The 20,845-nt window shown below is 46.9% G+C and overlaps 1 protein-coding gene across 1 annotated transcript in view; it reads right to left on the bottom strand.

Moving 5' to 3' along the window:
* The window catches only part of LOC137436692 (phosphatase and actin regulator 1), a 120,244-nt gene that overhangs the window by 19,101 nt on the left and 80,298 nt on the right, over positions 1–20,845 (bottom strand). The window contains exons 3-5 of the mRNA XM_068130692.2: positions 10,654–10,709; positions 10,427–10,488; positions 3,110–3,250 (exon numbers count right to left, since the gene is read on the bottom strand). Coding sequence (XP_067986793.2) covers positions 3,110–3,250; positions 10,427–10,488; positions 10,654–10,709 — 259 coding nt within the window. The remainder of the gene's footprint in view (positions 1–3,109; positions 3,251–10,426; positions 10,489–10,653; positions 10,710–20,845) is intronic.

The following is a 20,845-nucleotide window of genomic DNA, read 5'->3' as shown; positions in this document are numbered from 1 at the left end:
TTCTTTCTTAAGTCTCTCCTCAGGGTTGCAGATGCGATTGTAAATTTGTACATATAAAATTATGCCTAGTTTCGAAATTATGCCTAGATTTGCTCCTCGTGTTTTTTTTGGTATTTGCACCTTTTCTGTCGCTTGGTTTGCAGTGCACCGATTGTTTTTTCCTTCCAGGATTGCTATGATTTTACTGATGAATTGCTTTTGGTGGTACTCTTGTTTTATACTTTTATAATAAAAAGAGTTTAAAACTTTTTCTTTCTTTCTCTTTTTTTCTTCTTTTTTTCTTTCTCTTTCTCTTTCTCTTTCTCTTTCTCTCTCTCTCTCTCTCTCTCTCTCCCCTCGTGTTGTCTTCGTCCTCTCCCCACCTCCCTTTTTACCTTTCCCTTTCCTTTGTTTTTTTTTTCCTTTTGTCATGTCTGTTGACCTTTTTCCTCCCTTCCTGCTTCGTTACCACCTGTCCCTCTTTTTCCCCTCCTTCGAGACAGAGAGAGGGAGAGCCAGCACAGTGAGGGTTTGTTTAAACCACGTTTTTTCCTAACGTGGTTTAAACCGTGCTTTCGTTTTTAGTTATTTTGTGGCGTACACGAAAGCCCACTGGCGTGGTGACATCATTCCGCGCACCAAGTGGGCGGCAGCCACGCCCTAGGGGTAGGCGTGGCCTCAGGATATACACCGGGCGCGCAGCCCGGAGCACGCCAGTGCTACAGTGACCTCTTTGGAATAAAGAACTATAAACTTACCGCGTTGTCCGCTTCCTCCTTGGTAGCAAGTCACGCGCGTAGCACTGCGTGCTTCATTGGTGACCTCCGACATTCGAGTCAGCCATCGCTGACTACCCGAAACCGCCGCAACAATGGCTACCAACGCGGTCTCCATCAAGCTCCCCGAATTCTGGGAGTCACAAGCCGAAGTTTGGTTCCTGCAGGCGGAAGCCCAGTTTCGACTTTGAGGCATCACGGTGGACGAGACCATGTACTGCCACGTGGTCGCCGCCCTCAGGCCCGGCACGGCCACCCACATCGTATCGGTCCGAAGGGATCCACCGGCCGACGGCAAGTACGAGGCGGTCAAGCATCTCCTCCTCGCCACGTTCGGCCTTACGGTGGACGCACGGGCCGATCGCCTCTTGGACCTCCCCGAGATCGGGGACACGCGACCGTCGGTCCGTATGGACCATATGCTGGTGCGACACACAGGGAATTACCAGTGAGCTGGTACTCAATTTGCCGACCTCAGAAGGATGACAGGCTGAGTCAACCGGGATTCGAACCTAGGATCCTAGGATCCCAAGCCAGCACCCTAACCGCTAAGCCAACACCAGGCTGTCATCAGTGTCAACACGGTGTCAAAATTCCCTCCTGGACTGTCGATCAGATTCGTCGCATACGCACAAGTATCAGGTTGCGTTGGACGGAATTCTATCATATGCTGTACCTCTGGAGGCTGGTGTCACTCAAGATGGCGTTCTGTGACCAATCCTGTTCTTTATATACATCAACAACATGTCTTTGGTGCTGAATCAGCCATTGTCGCACTTGGCAAGTGACTTTGTGCAGCATAGTTCTGCACCTCTCCACTAGGCCGGCTGTGGCAGCATCCTTGTTTGCTGATCTGCAAAAACACAAGGAACCTATCATCTACTTCATGTCTTTCAATGCAAGAAAGACCATAATCTCACTTTACCCCTCTGTAAAATTGTCAGACAAATCCCCTAATCTATTTTGTAGACAGTCTCTAGAATAGGTGCAGTCTCTGGAGCTTCTGGGCCTCATTATCAGGTTCATCTATCTTGCGCAAATCATATCTCCATGGTTGCGTTCGTTTCAGAATTATCTGCATGGACAAGTCCTTCCTCGACCATCCCCAGCGTATAATGGTAAAAGCTTTCATCCAGGGGGTACATGCTATCTGTTTGCGAACCTGAAACCAAAGGCCCTCCATAGCATTTGGAAATTGCATCAGGAAGCTGAGTTTCAGGCTCTACTTCCTCCTCAGAGGAGGTAGTTTGTTGGTGATGCAGTTTCTTTATTGATTCCATTCTGGTCTTGCTCCATCTGCCATCTTACCTCTGAAACAGCTCCTGCCCCTCCAGGTCCCATGTGCTCTGACACAAACCCCTTCCTTGTTACCTTCCTCAAGATTAAATTTAATGCTCAGCTCCAAACTTTTTCACCTTCTTTCATATCTTTGCACCATTTCTGTCTGTTAATCCATTGCCCCCGTCATTCTGCTCGGAGTTCAAACGATTTTGCTTCTAAAGTTCTGGATGCGTGAACTTTGTACAGTTATTAAAATGCCCTGTACAGATGGTCGTGAAGTCACATCAGTCACATGATCAGTGAATCAGTCACATGAAGACCTTGAAAGGTACTAAGTAAAGCGCATTCCTCTGCAAGCTGAACAGTTTACATTTTGTATCCCTCTGATAGGCCGGATCTGCGTCCGGACCTGAATCTAAATCAAAGCAGCTTATTCTTGTCACCTACCCAATTCATCCACCAAGTTTTGTCATAATCCGCCAATAACTTTTTAAAATATCATGTTATATATAATTGTTTACCCAGTCTCTCAATTGGTGAAGAATCGCTTAAAATCAAAAAATAAAATTATTGCATCAGGATCTTTACCCAAATTGAATCAATTCGTCCTCATCACAAACACAACCTGTCCACCAAGTTTCGTCAAATCCATCCATAACATTTTGAGATATATCGTCCACAGGCAGATAAATAAATAATAAAGACACGGGTGAAAACATAACCTCCGTCCACCTTTGGTGGCGTAGGTAACAACTGAATGCAAAACGTATATAAAATGGAGGAACCCTCACAAAACCCTTCTGAGTCCTTTTTGAAAAGTCCTGCTGAATCATTTGGCATTCCCATCTGAGCATATGGCTCATGATGCTGGGATCCCAATTCCAAACCCCATATACTGCGGCGATGTATCTATTGTCTGTTAATGTTTGAAGATCATAGGGAAGTACTTTCCCATCTTCACAAGTCTCGTCCTAACTGACGAATTTACAAGCTCCCCATAAGCCTTAGAAACTGAATTCGAAAGACCGGGTATGTCTCTCTAAGAAACCCATAAGACCAGCGGTTGAGCGCACCTTGTCGGCTGATGTGAGCCGGGTCCAAGGTTTGTCGGAGCGCCGGTCATAATCCTGAGCCCCTGCCACTTCTACGTAGTCACTGAAGTGGAGAAGAATCTTCTTTTCACGCAGCTCTTCGACTGTGGGCCGCGTGCTGAGCTGTGAGCCAAAGTTAGTGATGTAAATTAACACATGTTTGGGATAAAACCATATTTTACACTTCACCACATTTCGCCGCTCCTTTCAGGGTTAGTGGAGCCAGTTGTTGTGGTCTTGAGCAGATGGTGCACATGTAGCGCACTTACCTCTCATCTAGTTCGATTCCCAACCCAACGTGAATGTCTAAATGAGGCAATGGGTTTAGCCATAGCCGAGCCTGCACATTCCGGTGGAAATGAGCAAGTCTTAAAGCCATCCTGCATTTTACACTGACCATATTCTGGAGTAATTTGGTGGGGAAGGGCCAATGGTTAGATAAAGGTTGTAAACACCGTATATGTTTGTGTAGCTTTAGAACTCCTTACTTGTATTAAGTGCATGTTTCAGGGTAAGGAGTCAATGTAAAATGTTCCGCACAAGACGGGATATTGTGTTTGCAGAGATAACTAGGTGAAGGCATCTCTTGTAATTTTCTCCTCTGCAAACCAGGTGGGGCCGGGTATGGTTGGGGCAACAAATTTAATCCACCCACCGTCAACACGCCACCGCTCCACCACGCTCACCCACAGAGCGAAATAACTCCTCCTCCTCGGCTGTCCATCAACACATGGGAGGCGGGGTTTTTTTGGTTGCTGAGGCTGGGATAGGTGAATGTCCTTAGGGCAGGGGTTCCCAAACTGAGACACATGAGGGCCTCGGGTGGAGAGTCATTAAGCCTCAGAGCAATGATTGGGGTCTGTGATTGATTGGGGTGTACCAATGGGGTCTGTGATTGATGGAAATCTTTCCATCAATTTCTTTTCTTTTCTTTTCAATTTCTTTTCCATCAATCTTTCCATCTCTTTCAAATATTCCCCCTTGCCCCTCCCCTCCAAATCTTCCCCATCACCCATCCCTTTCAAATCTTCCCCCTTGCCCCTCCCCTCCAAATCTTCCCCATCACCCATCCCTTTCAAATCTTCCCCCTTGCCCCTCCCCTCCAAATCTTCCCCATCACCCCTTCCCTCAAAAACTTCCCCATCACCCCTCCCCTCCAAAACTTCCCCATCACCCCTCCCCTTCAAATCTACCCCCTTGCCCCTCCCCTCCAAATCTTCCCCATCACCCATCGCTTTCAAATCTCCCCCCTTGCCTCTTCCCTCCCCTCCCTCCTAAACTCCCCCCACACCCCTCCCCTCCGAGACTCTCCCTCGCTCCTCCCCTCTCACCCCTCCTCCTCCTCAAGGCATCCTCCCTGCTTCTTCCCCCTTCCAACTTTCACCTTCATCTCCCCCAACCTTCTGCCTCGCTCTTCCCCCTCAAATAACACCTCACTGTGCCTCACCCAATCTCCATCAAACCTTTTGTCCACCCCATTCTTCCCTTTCTCCAAGCTATTCTGAAATCTCTGAAATCTCTGACACACCTTCAACAGCTCTCCCTACCTCTTCCTCCTCTTCCACATCTTACCCTACCCCCCCCCCCCCCCTGTTCTGTACCCGATGCTCCCCCTTCCTTTTCATTAACGGTATGGACCTCAAACATCCGGGGCCTTCGCTCAAACTTGACTGATCTCTCCATACAGGTTGCTTCTGACAAACCACATGTGAGCTGCTTAACAGAAACTTTCCTCCTTCATGATGTCTCTGATTCCTTGGTATCTCTCCCAGGTTACTCCCTCCTCCGGTATGATGGACCTGAGCCTCGTCCTGGAGGTGGGGTTGCTATCTTTATTAACGCACAGGTTGTAAACCTGGTGCGTTATAGCGTTTGCCTGGGAATTTCTGTCTCTCCAAAAGTGAAGCTCCGTTTCTGTCGCTCAGATGTGTAGCCAGTTTCTGTCGCTCAGATGTGTAAACATGACGTCATCAAATCTATATTTAGGCTAACCATGGGCTACCCCTTTGGCTGGTACGCGGCCGCTCGCTAGTACATAATATAGGATATATTTGTTATATGTTATGTTATAGGATATATAGGATATATGTTATATGATATAGGATATATATAGGATAGGTTATAGGATATATATGTTATAGGATAGGAATATAGGACCCAAATGACCCAGAGGACCCAAATGACCCAGAGGACCCAAATGACCCAGAGGACCCAAATGACCCAGAGGACCCAAATGAACCAGAGGACCCAAATGACCCAAATGACCCAGAGGACCCAAATGACCCAGAGGACCCAAATGACCCAGAGGACCCAAATGACCCAGAGGACCCAAATGACCCAGAGGACCCAAATGACCCAGAGGACCCAAATGACCCAGAGGACCCAAATGACCCAGAGGACCCAGAGGACCCAGAGGACCCAAATGACCCAGAGGACCCAGAGGACCCAGAGGACCCAAATGACCCAGAGGACCCAGAGGACCCAAATGACCCAGAGGCCCCAAATGACCCAGAGGACCCAAATGACCCAGAGGACCCAAATGACCCAGAGGACCCAAATGACCCAGAGGACCCAAATGACCCAGAGGACCCAAATGACCCAGAGGACCCAAATGACCCAGAGGACCCAAATGACCCAGAGGACCCAAATGACCCAAATGACCCAGAGGACCCAAATGACCCAGAGGACCCAAATGACCCAGAGGACCCAAATGACCCAGAGGACCCAAATGACCCAGAGGACCCAAATGACCCAGAGGACCCAAATGACCCAGAGGACCCAAATGACCCAGAGGACCCAAATGACCCAGAGGACCCAAATGACCCAGAGGACCCAAATGACCCAGAGGACCCAAATGACCCAGAGGACCCAAATGACCCAGAGGACCCAAATGACCCAGAGGACCCAAATGACCCAGAGGACCCAAATGACCCAGAGGACCCAAATGACCCAGAGGACCCAGAGGACCCAAATGACCCAGAGGACCCAGAGGACCCAGAGGACCCAGAGGACCCAGAGGACCCAAATGACCCAGAGGACCCAAATGACCCAAATGACCCAGAGGACCCAAATGACCCAGAGGACCCAAATGACCCAGAGGACCCAAATGACCCAGAGGACCCAAATGACCCAGAGGACCCAAATGACCCAGAGGACCCAAATGACCCAGAGGACCCAAATGACCCAGAGGACCCAAATGACCCAGAGGACCCAGAGGACCCAGAGGACCCAAATGACCCAGAGGACCCAGAGGACCCAGAGGACCCAGAGGACCCAAATGACCCAAATGACCCAGAGGACCCAAATTCTATGTATGTTTCTATGATGATGTATGTTTTGGTGAAAGTACATAATGTGAATACTAGTAGCAATTTTACAAAAACCATGGCATAATTTCAAATCTTGACCCGAGATGATAATTATGCTACATCATAATTTCCATGTGCCAACCTGGGCGGAATCCAAGTGGATTCACTTGTTTTAAAAACTCTCTTCCTCACTCGCCCTCCACTGCCCTCTCTCCACCTCACCCCCAGGAATACCTTCGGCTACGGCTTCCCCTTCGCTCCCACCTTTTGTTCATATGTGTGTTGTACTGTCCACCAAACAGTGATGACTCCATCTACATCTCGCTGTCTGATAATATGGACCAACTTCTATCTACCCATCCCAACTCTCTCTTCCTCATATGTGGTGATTTCAGTTGTCACCATGCCAGTTGGCTGGGTGCGGGTACCTCTTTCACCAGCCATGGCTCTTCAGCAAAGGACTTCTGCGACTCACTGAGACTGACACAATCTGTCAATTTCCCGACCCGGATCTCAGTCAACGGAGCATCTTCTCTTCTGGACTTGGTTATGACTAATTTCCCTGAAAATGGCTGCTGCTCTTCTTCTGCTCCAATCGGCTCATCTGATCATGTGCTTGTTAAAGTGGACATCTCTCTGACCATTCTCAGAGAGCCTCCTCAGCGTCGACGAGCCTGGCATTTCACTCAGGCCAACTGGCACGGTCTTCAAGCAGCCATCAATCATCTGGACTGGTCTCCCATCTCGACCGCCTCTGACATCAACTCATCCTGGGAATTCTTTCAAAGTAAATTGCTCTCTCTCATGCACAGATTTATCCCATCTCATCTTCAGTTGTCATACCCTTCCTCCCGTCCATGGTACATGGAATCTTGTGGTGAGGCTGTTGCCCAGAAACAACTTGCTTTCGTCTCCTGGAAAGCAAATCCAACGGAAGGAAATCTCATTTCCTTTCACAAAGCCAGAAACAAGTGTGTGTCCACCCTCAGGAGAGCCAGGAAACAATATCTCACCGTTCTCAAGACCGAACTCTCTTATCTGTCTCCCTCTTCCAAATCCTGGTGGCGTCTGGTCAAATCTGCTTCTGGTGTTTGTTCCCCCTCCATCCCCTCCCTCACCTCAAACGACTACACGGCTGACTCGGCACGTGAAAAAGCTGAATGGCTCAACTCTGTTTGCCTCTAAATCTTGTGTCCCAAACCCATCCCTCTCTGTACCCACCATACCCAGTCATACCCAGCTGCTACTGGACTCTGTGTCCTTTCCTCCTGACAAGGTGGAAAAGTTTCTGTCAACCCTCGACTCTGATTCTGCAACTGGTCCTGATGGCATCAGCCCACGGGTCCTAAAATCATGTTCTTCCGCTCTTTCAATCCCTCTCTCTGTTCTTTTCACCCTCTCTTTTGCTCAAGGTCATCTGCCATCTGCTTGGAAATCAGCCAACATCACCGCTTTGCACAAAAAGGTACAAAAACAGATCCTAGCAACTACAGACCAATTAGCCTTCTCCCAATTATCAGCAAAGTCATGGAATCCATCATTGCTTCAGATATGAAATCTTTCCTCTTCTCCAATGGCTTGATCTCTGACCATCAATTTGGTTTCAGACCTGGTCACTCTACTCTGGACATGCTGCTTCTGCTGTCTCAACAATGGATGGAGGTCCTCAACGCCAAACAGGAAATTAGAGCTGTCTCCCTTGACATTTCATGTGCCTTCGATACGGTCTGGCACCCCGCTCTGCTCACCAAACTCTCCTCCTTTAGTATCCATGGAAATCTTCACGCATGGCTGGTGGACTTCCTCTCTAGTGATAGTCAACGTGTGGCCCTGAATGGGTTTCTCTCATCTCCTCTTCCTGTTCAGGCTGGAGTTCCCCAAGGCAGTGTTCTGGGCCCTGTGCTTTTTCTGGTCTTCATCAATGATCTCTCTGACTCTCTTGAAAATCCTCTCTATCTCTTTGCTGACGACTTTACTCTCTGTCGCTCCATTCCTCATCCCTCAGATCGGCAGTCTGCAGCCTCCTCACTCTCTGCAGACCTGGACAAAATCACAGACTGGGAAAACAAGTGGAACATGTCTTTCAATCCTGACAAATCTCACACTCTTGCGATGTCTCTCCGAAAAGACCGACTGGACAACCCTCCCATTCACTTTCTGAATAATCCTCTCCAAGAAGTTCTGTCACTCAAGCTTTTGGGTCTCACTATCTGCCATGATCTTTCCTGGGAAAACCACATTTCAAATCTGGCCTCCAAAGCCAGTCGCCGACTGGGCATCCTCCGTCGTGCGAAGTCCTTCCTTGGTACACCTGAGCTCCTCACCACTTACAAGGCTTTCATCCGCAGCTCTATGGAATACTGCTCTCCCCTCTGGTCTGGTGCTCCTGCCTCACACCTAGCTCGTCTTCACGCTGTTGAAACCAAAGCGTTCAGAATCATTGGAATCTCCCGCGATGAAGCCAACTCCAAGGGCCTTTCACTCACTCACCGCAGGCAGGTTGGTGGTCTTTCCGTCTTCTACCGACTCCTCTCTGACCTTGCCCCCCCAGCTCTCTCTGGGCTCTGTCCCCCAAATATTCCTACAGGTCGCACAAGATCTGCCTGCAACCCTCTTATGGTTAAACTGCCAAAATCAAGACTTTCTGCTCACCTTCACTCCTCTTTTCTCCCGCCTCTGGAACAAACTCCCTCACTCTCTTCAACCCCACTCCACCCTCCAGGTCTTTAAAACAGCTGTTCACCACCATCTTTTATCTTCCCCCATCCAAAACCTTGATGTTTTCTACCCCCGCTAATTTCACCCAAAATCCTACACTTTTTTTTTTTTTGAAATACCAACTTCTGTCCTGGAAGTCCTTGGTCCCCTTGTGTTTTATACCTTCCCCCCCCCCTTCCCACGCCTCCTCCCCCCAAGCCCTCTCCCTCCCACACTTCTCCCTGCTCTCAAAGTGTTTGTGTGCTTCCCCTTCTCTCCCCATCTTGTCTTCCGCTCCCTCTTTTTATATATTTTGTTTGTCTGGTTGATTTGTTTGTGAAATAAATGTTAGCTCTTTCACGAGCCTCGATTCAGTATACAAAAAAAACCAAAAAAAAAACCATGGGAGCAGACAGCCTTGTGACTCGTGGTTGGTTAGCCTCGGGAAGCGAAGATGTGTTTTGCGTTGGGCTGGGCTTGAGTATAAAACCCATTCTCGAGAGGAAGCTCTCACTTTAGCCATGCCCTTTGGCTTTAGAACTCCCTCTGGCCTGCAGTATCTGACCCGCTTGCCCCCTCTCTCTCTGACCTGCCATCTTGTGGTTTTGCGTTTTGTAAATTGTGATTATACAATGGCCTGTGCAGTATATTACTTCTTGCTCTCTTAACAATTCAGCCACCACCGGGCTATTTTTCAGCAATGTATATATCTCTAATTTAATTTCTGACAAAGTTTTACTTTCACACCGATATGTAAAATCACAAGACTCACAAAATGACCGAAGGACATTAACTGTAACAATACAGAACTCACACCGCATACATGGCATTGTGGATATAACAACCTCAAAGCCCATGGGGTTCAAATTGACTATAGGATATATTTGACCAGACGCCACCAGGATTTGGAAGAGGGAGACAGGTTTGAGAGTTCGGTCTTGAGAGTGGAGAGATATTGTTTCCTGGCTCTCCTGAGGGTGGACACACACTTGTGTCGAAAAAAAAGAAAAGAAAAAAGGACTTTAAAGTTAACAGTAGCTTAAGGGTCATGATGTTAAAAATGACTGCAGGACCACAATAACACATTGAATGCAAGATACGACAGTCGCAATGGTTATTACGTCAGAGTATAGGAGTTCTCGATTTGTGAAACTTCGACAAGAGATTGATAATGTTGGGTACGATCGGTGTTTGCTCACAAGGTTGTGGGAAGCATCGATGGAACTCACGGACATGCAAATGAGCCTAAAAAAACAACAACAAACTTTTCCCAAACTGTCATGCAAGCGCTCACCTTCCTCGTAAGTTTTGTCTTTAACTCTCGTTTATCCTCTTTTTCCTGCAATTCGTTTTTCTCTGCGAGCGAAACAACAAAATTAACTCAAAACACAGGCATGGCATCTCACCGGCTACAAACACAAATCCACAAACAAAATACTGAAACAAAAATATGTTACGACAAGCAGTGCTGCTCAAGAGTGAGGCGAAAACAAATCACCAACACCAACAAAGCAGACTCACGTTTAAGGATATTTCGCTGCTCCAGTTCTTCCGCAGTGGGCCTCAAACTCAACCTCCTGCGAAGAAGGTCCAATATAGAGCGTCGTAACATGGCTCAATCATACGGCGACGACTGTGATATCCCATCAAGCAGTGCGATACAGCATGGGCAATGCAATAAAGGGATTGAGATGGAATTCCAGAAACCAGGGGATAACAAAGTTATGGATTCTGGGAGCAGGCACATTCAAATGTTACGCAGATAAACTCCAGGCCAAGGGAAAGACTGTCGCACTTATAGGAAGAGAAAGCAGGTGTCTGGAATCTCTGTCCACCCGCCAAAGCCACATCCGTTTCTGGCAGCACTTGTGTAGGCTCGAGGGGGAAAAAAAAGGAAGCAGAAGTGGCTAAGTCCACCCAACAGCTGACAGAAAAAAAAATGGCAGAACCAATGGTTTTGCTCTGTGGAGCAAACATCCTGCAACATTGTTTAAGGAGGCATTTTCATTTTGTGATTCAACATAATTAATCGAGGGATTCTCGTAAAGTGGTGAAGATCAGGAAGAGAGAGAATTTGCCAATTAATTTACTATTAAAAAGCATACCAAGCTTACCGTTAATAATTATTAGAAAAAGCATTACGATGCAAGTTATATTACACAATATAAGGAAGTGTCAAAGCTCATTTTAAAAGCTTTTTGAATGTATTGCAATGTGATGAATGTACAAGTTTGATAATTTACACTCTGTGCAATTCCATACATGGTACAAACCCAAGATTAACTGTTCGTGCGTTTTGAAGACAAACTCAAACCTGAAAACACAGCAGAATAGTCTGCGATGACTGGTATGGTACATGATCTGCACTCTAAGTCAAGGACTGGTCTATCATCTCATCTCACACAAGGACCTGCCTGTCATCTCATGCAAGGACCGGTCTGTCATCTCATGCAAGGACCGGTCTGTCATCACATCTCACGCTGTCATCTCATCTCATCTCACGCAAGGACCGGTCTATCATCTCTTCTCACGCAAGGACTGGTCTAGCATCTCTTCTCACGCAAGGACCGGTCTATCATCTCTTCTCACACAAAGACCGGTCTATCATCTCTTCTCACGCAAGGATCAGTCTATCATCTCATCTCATGCAAGGACCGGTCTATCATCTCATCTCACGCAAGGACCGGTCTGTCATCTCATCTCACACAAGGACCGGTCTGACATCTCTTCTGACACAAGGACCGGTCTATCATCTCTTCTCACGCAAGGACTGGTCTAGCATCTCTTCTCACGCAAGGACCGGTCTATCATCTCTTCTCACACAAGGACCGGTCTATCATCTCTTCTCACGCAAGGATCAGTCTATCATCTCATCTCATGCAAGGACCGGTCTATCATCTCATCTCACGCAAGGACCGGTCTGTCATCTCATCTCACACAAGGACCGGTCTGACTCTCTTCTGACACAAGGACCGGTCTATCATCTCTTCTCACACAAGGACCGGTCTATCATCTCCTCTCACTCATGGACCGGTCTATAATCTCTTCTCACTCAAGATGGACTATCAGCTCATCTCACGCAAAAAACGGTCCATCATCTCTTCTCACACAGGGACTGGTCCATGATCTTTTTCACTCAAGAAGTTGTCTGTCTTCTACTTTACTCAGAAACCACTTATCATCTACTCTCACTTAAACATTGGCATATTGTCTCCTCTACTCAATGATGACCATCATCTCCTTCACCCTCGATATTCAATGCACAGTCATTGGAATTTCTTTCATAAAGGCCCATTCTCTGTTACAATTATATTATATTATGCATTATATTATCATAAAAAGATTTAATTTGGTGAGGATTATATATTTAAAGCATCTATTTTATCTGTACTATAAAAGGAGCCATGAATCGGTGCATGCAAAAATCTTTTAATACTCTAAGATCATTAAAACCTCGAAGACCCTTAAGACCCTCAAGACCATTATGACCCTCAAGACCCCTATGACCCCAAAGACCCTTAAGACCCCCAAGAGCCTTAAGACCCTCAAGAGCCTTAAGACCCCCAAGTGCCTAAGACTCCAATTACCTTAAGACCCATAAATACCCTTTATAACCCTAAGATCCTTCAAGACCAAAAATACCTTTAAGACCCATAAACCCTCAAGACCCTTTAGGCCCTTTATAACTCTAAGACCCTTTATCTAATACCCTTAAGACACCCTAAGTCCCTCCAAGATCCCCAAGACACTTAAGGACCCTTTAGACCCCTAATACCACATAAAACCCATCGGACCCTAAGACCCATCAGACTGTTAATAACCGTAAGACCCTTCAACGCCCCTAAAACTCATAATATCCCTGAGACACTTGAGACCCTTATGACCCCAAAGACCCTTGTGAACCCCTCGACCCCCATTACCCCCAAGACTGTTAAGACCCTGAAGACCATTTATAACCTGAAGACTCTTAATACCCCTTTGATCCCTAAAACCTTTTAAGACTCCCAAGACCCCAATAAGACCCCTTTAAGACCCCAAGACGCTTTAAGACCCTCAAGACTCCAATAGCCTTTAATACTCCTAATACCCTTCTTTTTTTTTTTTTTTCTTTTTTTTTGTATACAAGGTCGAGGCTCGTGAAAGAGCGAACATTAATCACACAGAAAGACAAACCGACACATAAAACATATAACATAGGGAGCGGTAGACAAGATGGGGAGAGAGGGGGAAGGACACAAACACAACATTTGAGAGCAGGGACCGAGAGACATGGAGACATCGAGAGATCTGAGAGAGGGCGAGGGCTTTGGGGGGGGGGGGCGTGGGAAGGGGGCGGTGGGAGAGGTATAAAACATATGGACACTGCCAGGACTTCCAGGAAAGAAGTTGGAATTTCAAACAAGGTGGATCTGGGGTGAATTAGCGGGGGTAGAAAAGATCAAGGTTTTGGATGGGGGAAGATAAGAGATGGTGGTGAACAGCTGTTTTAAAGACCTGGAGGGAGGAGTGGGATTGAAGGGAGTGAGGGAGTTTGTTCCAGAGGCGGGAGAAAAGAGGAATGAAAGAGTGAAGGTGAGCAGAGAGCCGAGATTTTGGCAGTTTAACCATCAGAGGGTTGCTGGCAGATCTTGTGCGACCTGTAGGAATATTTGGGGGACAGAGCACAGAGAGAGCTGGGGGTGCAAGGCCGGAGAGGAGTCGGTAGAAGACAGAAAGACCACCTACCTGCCTGCGGTGAGTGAGTGAAAGGCCCTCAGAGATAGCTTCATCGCGGGAGATTCCAATAATTCTGAAAGCTTTGGTTTCAACAGCGTGAAGCCGAGCTAGGTGTGAGGCAGGAGCACCGGCCCATAGGGGAGAACAGTATTCCATTGAGCTGCGGATGAAAGCCTTGTATGTGGTGAGGAGCTCAGGTGTGCCGAGGAAGGACTTCGCACGACGGAGGATGCCCAGTCGGCGACTGGCTTTGGAGGCCAGCTTGGAAATGTGGTTTTCCCAAGAAAGATCATGGCAGATAGTGAGACCCAAAATCTTGAGCGACAGAACTTCTTGGAGAGGATTGTTGAGAAAGTAGATGGGAGGGTTGTCCAGTCGATCTTTTCGGAGAGACATAGTAAGAGTGTGAGATTTGTCAGGATTGAAAGACATGTTCCACTTGTTTGACCAGTCTGTGATTTTGTCCAGGTCTTCAGAGAGTGAGGAGGCAGCAGACTGCCGATCTGAGGGAAGAGGAATGGAGCGGCAGAGAGTGGAGTCATCAGCAAAGAGATAGAGAGGATTTTCGAGAGAGTCAGAGAGATCATTGATGAAGACCAGAAAAAGCACGGGGCCCAGAACACTGCCTTGGGGAACTCCAGCCTGAACAGGAAGAGGAGATGAGAGAAACCCATTCAGGGCCACACGTTGACGACGACTAGAGAGGAAGTCCGCCAGCCATGCGTGGAGATTTCCATGGATACCAAAGGAGGAGAGTTTGGTGAGCAGAGCGGGGTGCCAGACCGTGTCGAAGGCACGTGATATGTCGAGGGAGACAGCTCTAATTTCCTGTTTGGCATTGAGGACCTCCATCCATTGTTGAGACAGCAGAAGCAGCATGTCCAGAGTAGAGTGACCTGGTCTGAAACCAAATTGATGATCAGAGATCAAGCCATTGGAGAAGAGGAAAGATTTCATATCCGAAGCAATGATGGATTCCATGACTTTGCTGATAATTGGGAGAAGGCTGATTGGTCTGTAGTTGCTAGGATCTGTTTTTGCACCTTTTTTGTGCAAAGCGGTGATGTTGGCTGATTTCCAAGCAGATGGCAGTTGACCTTGAGCAAAAGAGAGGGTGAAGAGAACAGAGAGAGGGTGAGATAGAGCAGCAGAGCAGGATTTTAGGACCCGTGGGCTGATCCCGTCGGGTCCAGTTGCAGAATCAGAGTCGAGGGTTGACAGAAACTTTTCCACCTTGTCAGGAGGAAAGGACACGGAGTCCAGGAGCAGCAGGGTACGACTGGGTATGGTGGGTACAGAGAGGGATGGGTTTGGGACACAAGATTTAGAGGCAAACACAGAGTTGAGGCATTCAGCTTTTTCACGTGCGGAGTCAGCTGTGTAGTCATTTGAGGTAAGGGAGGGGATGGAGGGGGAACAAACACCAGAAACGGATTTGACCAGACGCCACCAGGATTTGGAAGAGGGAGACAGATAAGAGAGTTCGGTCTTGAGAACGGAGAGATATTGTTTCCTGGCTCTCCTGAGGGTGGACACACACTTGTTTCGGGCTTTGTGAAAGGAAATGAGATTTCCTTCCGTTGGATTTGCTTTCCAGGAGACGAAGGCAAGTTGTTTCTGGGCAACAGCCTCACCACACGATTCCGTGTACCATGGACGGGAGGAAGGGTATGACAACTGAAGACGAGATGGGATAAATCTGTGCATGAGAGAGAGCAATTTACTTTGGAAGAATTCCCAGGATGAGTTGATGTCAGAGGTGGTAGAGATGGGAGACCAGTCCAGATGATTGATGGCTGCTTGAAGACCGTGCCAGTTGGCCTGAGTGAAATGCCAGACTCGTCGACGCTGAGCAGGCTCCCTGAGGATGATCAGAGAGATGTCCACTTTAACAAGGACATGATCAGATGATCCGATCGGAGCAGAAGAAGAGCAGCAGACATTTTCAGGGAAGTTAGTCATAACCAAGTCCAGAAGAGAAGATGTTCCGTTGACTGAGATCCGGGTCGGGAAATTGACAGATTGTGTCAGTCCCAGTGAGTCGCAGAAGTCCTTTGCTGAGGAGCCATGGCTGGTGAGAGAGGTACCCACACCCAGCCAACTGGCATGATGACAGTTGAAATCACCACATATGAGGAAGAGAGAGTTGGGATGAGTAGATAGAAGTTGGTCCATATCATCAGACAGCGAGATGTAGATGGAGTCATCACTGTTTGGTGGACGGTACAACACACATATGAACAAGAGGTGGGAGCGAAGGGGAAGCCGTAGCCAGAGGTATTCCTGGGGGTGAGGTGGAGAGAGTGCAGTGCAGGGCGAGTGAGGAAGAGAGTTTTTGATAAAGATAGCAACCCCGCCTCCAGGACGAGGCTCAGGTCTATCATACCGGAGGAGGGAGTAGCCCGGGAGAGATACTATGGAATCAGAGACATCATAAAGGAGGAAAGTTTCTGTTAAGCAGATCACGTCTGGTTTGACAGAAGCAACCTGTATGGAGAGATCAGTTAAGTTTGAACGAAGGCCCCGGATGTTTGAGGTCCATACCGTTAATGAAGAGGAAGGGGGAGCATCAGATACAGAACAGGGGGGAGGAGGGGTAGGGTAAGATGTGGAAGAGGTGGAAGAGGTAGGGAGAGCTGTTGAAGGTGTGTCAGAGATTTCAGAATAGCTCGGAGAAAGGGAAGGATGGGGCGGACAAAAGGTTTGATGGTGATTGGGTGAGCCACAATGAGGTGTTATTTGAGGAGGGGGAAGAGCGAGGCAGAAGGTTGGGGGAGATGGAGGTGAGAGTTTGAAGGGGGAAGAAGCGGGGAGGACGCTTTGAGGAGGGGGAGTGAGAGGGGGGAAATTGAGAAGCAATGAGGGTGGGGAGATTTGAAGGGGAGGGGTGAGGGGGGAGTTTGGGAGGGAAGGGGCAAGGGGAGGGATTTGAAAGGGATGGGATATGGGGGAGATTTGGAGGGGAGGGGTGAGGCAGGAGTCGAGGAGGGGAGGGGCGAGGGGGCGTCTTGGCGGGGAGGGGTGAGGGGGTAGTTTAGGAGGGAGGGGGCAAGGGGGGAGATTTGAAAGGGATGGGTGATGGGGAAGATTTGGAGGGGAGGGGTGATGGGGAAGATTTGGAGGGGAGGGGTTATGGGGAAGATTTGGAGGGGAGGGGTGAGATTGGATTTTTGAAAGTGTACGATTTATGGGAAACGAACATTTATTGCAAAATGAGTTTCTTGTGACCTTCGAGTTAAAAATACGTTTAAGGACGCTGGATGGAGGATGGAGTGCAGGAGAGTTTAGGGAATGTAGAAAAAAGGCACTATAGGAGATGGATATTTTTTTGGGGATGAATTGATTTGGTGAGCAAGTCGAAAGCAGCCTTTTAAAGAAGAAGAAGAAAAAGGTGTTATAAAATATGACGGAATACATAACTTGAGGGGAAAGTGTAAACATTGAAGGTTAATGAGTGAAAACTATCTGGGGAAATGGGGGAGAAACACGTGGTCGAAGAACGAACGAACGAATAAGAATGAATAAACGAATGAGAACAGAGAAGGAAAATGTTTTTTTTTTTTTTTTTTTTTTTTTTTTTTTTTTTTTTTTTTTTTTTTTTTTTTTTTGAGTTGAGATTTACACAAGGAAGTAGGCTATGGGTGAAAAGACTGGGAATACAGAGAACGAAAGTTATTGGATCACAAAAGACGGACCGCTGAGAGAAAAACAAAGCTTCAAGGTTGTACAGTGCACACTGTACAAGGCCTCAAGACACGACACGGCAAACAGACGATCAATTTATGAAAGATAAACACCGAGAAACAACCAAAGTTGCACACAATAACTTCACACACCGAAAGATAAATACAGTTTCGACAAAATACAATTGTGAACAGACTTAACTTCGAAAAACGTGGAGACCGTGTGGAGCTTCGAAAATCCCTGCCGCCGTCTCCAAGATCTCGCGAGATCACCCTTGGGACCTTTCGACCCTTAACAACCTGAAGACTGTTAATACCCCTAAAACCATCCAGACCCCTTATAATCCCCTTTAGACCCCTAACACCCTCCAAGACACCTTATAACCCAAAGACCATTTTGATAGCTAAGACCCTTTAAAATGCCTAATACCATTAGGACCCCCAATACCCTTATGTAGATCCTGCAGAAACTATATACACCATTAGAACCCTTAAACCCCTAAGACCTTCTGTCTGAGGGCCTTCTGCAGTAACACTTGAGGTTCACCTATCATAATCAAAAGCCCCTCAATGGTAAACCTCCCTCAGTACCAAGCTAAGAGGGCAGAAAATATAATGAATTAATTAAATTTATCATGTCTTTTATTTCAGGTTCTGCTTACCTTGGCTGGTAGTACAGTGAAAAGTCCCATGCGGCATCGAAAAAGTCCCAGGTTGCAAAGAGAAAAGTCCCACGTGGCAAAGAGAAAAGTCCCACGTTGCAGAGAAAAAGTCCCACGTGGCAAAGAGAAAAGTCTCACATGGCAAAGAGAAAAGTCTCACGTGGCAAAGAGAAAAAGTCCCACGTGGCAAAGAGAAAAAGTCCCACGTGGCAAAGAGAAAAAGTCCCACGCGGCAAAGAGAAAAAGTCCCACGTGGCAAAGAGAAAAGTCTCACGTGGCAAAGAGAAAAGTCTCACGTGGCAAAGAGAAAAAGTCCGACGTGGCAAAGAGAAAAAGTCCCACGTGGCAAAGAGAAAAGTCTCACGTGGCAAAGAGAAAAGTCTCACGTGGCAAAGAGAAAAGTCCCACGTGGCAAAGAGAAAGGTCCCACATAACAAAGAGAAAAGTCTCATGTGGCAAAGAGAAAAGTCCCACGTGGCAAAGAGAAAAGTCCCACGTAGCAAAGAGAAAAATCCCATGTGGCAAAGAGAAAAGTCTCACGTGGCTAAGTGTCACGGATTCGTCACTTCCGTTGTGGTGGTTTTCATCCACTGTAAACATTTTTGATTCCATGTACTATTATTGTTCTCAAAAGGTTTATTGTTTATGAACTGTTTTCAAAAGGTGAAAAAGTTAGTTTTAAATTAAACCGGAACTGGACGACGAAGAAGAGGAGGAGAAAAAGAAGGCGGAGCGAGTGGAGTCGGACAAGAAGCATAGTTGCTTTGCGGTCTGGAGCGAACGTTGGCGAACGTCAGTCACTAGTGAACTTTCAGGTTTCCCAGGAAAGGGATTCCTGCGACAGAGTGGGTATCGCTGTGACAGATTAACCTGCGTGTCAGGTTTTGCAATCGATTCCGGAGAGAATTATCGTTGGGCCGTTACATCTCGAGAACGGGCCGTCGGCCATTTTGACTCGCGCGCTTTGTGCATCGAGCAAGGTTTCTTTGCTTCGTTTCAGCTTTTGCGCGTCGTGCAAGGTTTTTTCTTTGCTTCATGTCAGCCATTTTCACCGCTTTCAGACGAATCTGGTGTGTGTGTGTGCAACGCGGATATACCTGAAGGTAAATCTGAGGTTTGCCGACTGCGAGCTGTGGAACATCCATACCCGAGGGTGTGATTTCCCAGTCGCCTGGAGGGCGCATTTGGATTTCCCAGTCACCTGGAGGGCTCCTTTGCACAGCTTTGGCAGCCGGACTGTAACTGCCAACCCAACGAGATTCTGGTCTCGATTGGACATTGATCTGTCGATCGCTGGAGCGGATCGACTTTGGCTTGAAGCCGGGGAATAGAGACATTGGGAATCTTCCTCTTTTCGCTCACTTGGAGCACAGTGTTATATTGTACGAACCTGATGGTACCATCATAGGAATGATATACTATTTGTTGTACAATCGATTACTATTGTTTTTGTACTGTTATTCTTGTGTGATCTTAATACAATACCTGTTGGTTTGTAACAATTGGTGTGGCTTCACCATTGATCTTTGACATACAGAATAACACATTTTTCTGCCGTGACTCCTCTCGGGGCTCGGAGGTACACCGTGACCAGGGGGTCGGGGAGGAGCACGTAACATAAGAGAAAAGTCCCACATGGCAAAGAGAAAAGTCCCACGTGGCAAAGAGAAAAGCCCCACCTGACAAAGAGAAAAGCCCCACCTGTCAAAGAGAAAAACTCCACCTGACAAAGAAAAAACGTCCCACATGGCAAAGAGAAAAGCCCCACATGGCAAAGAGAAAAGCCCCACCTGACAAAGAGAAAAGCTCCACCTGACAAAGAAAAAACGCCCCACCTGGCAAAGAGAAAAGCCTCATCTGTCAAAGAGAAAAGCCCTACCTGGCAAAGAGAAAAGCCCCACGTGGCAAAGGGAAAATTTTGTTCATGACAACAATCTCACCCCATTATTATCAAATGGGATATTTTTGTAATTTTATTATTGCCAAACCTCAGGAATTTTTCATGGTATAAGATTGAAACTTTCACAGCTTATTTGTACACGTGTGTAGCACATGTGTATAAAATCTGGTCAAAATGAGTCAAAAGTCAATGCCATCCAAAACATGTAAATCACCTATTATGTGGCAATTAGAAAATGTATCAACCAAATTTGTTGTGGATAACATTCCGTCATGTAAAACACTTGAGAGCTCAAATTTTCAAAATTACCAAATTTCTGTTTCCATGGCAACTATTGTTTATTTGAATTTTGCAAGTATTGTGCTATGTATGACATATATAATTTAAATCAATAAGGATAGTTCTTCTGGTGGACCACCATTGTCTACAAGGTAAACATGCACCACGTGCCACAATCCACATCATCACTTTACATTGAATTCCTGTTTTTACTAATACACACTCCAAAATTTTTCTTATTTGAGGTGAGGTATCTACAAACCCGTCAGAGACGGGAACCTTGCTAGTCTTTTATACTTATACGATAGATGTTTGTCTGTGTGTGCGTTGCCATTTTTCTCAGAGATGACCAAACGGATATTTGTCAAACTCTCAGAGGTTCATCAGTGAGTGCCGGGAAGTGTTTTAGGCAAAAACGTTTTTTGAAAATTTTGAAAAAAAAATTGGATTAAAATGTAATAAAAAAATTGGTT

Source organism: Myxine glutinosa, chromosome 11 (assembly GCF_964187855.1).
Source record: "Myxine glutinosa chromosome 11, kmMyxGlut1.1, whole genome shotgun sequence".
NCBI classification, from domain to species: domain Eukaryota; kingdom Metazoa; phylum Chordata; class Myxini; order Myxiniformes; family Myxinidae; genus Myxine; species Myxine glutinosa.
Note: the sequence above shows the minus strand (reverse complement) of the source record. Positions and strands in the feature narration are given on the sequence as shown.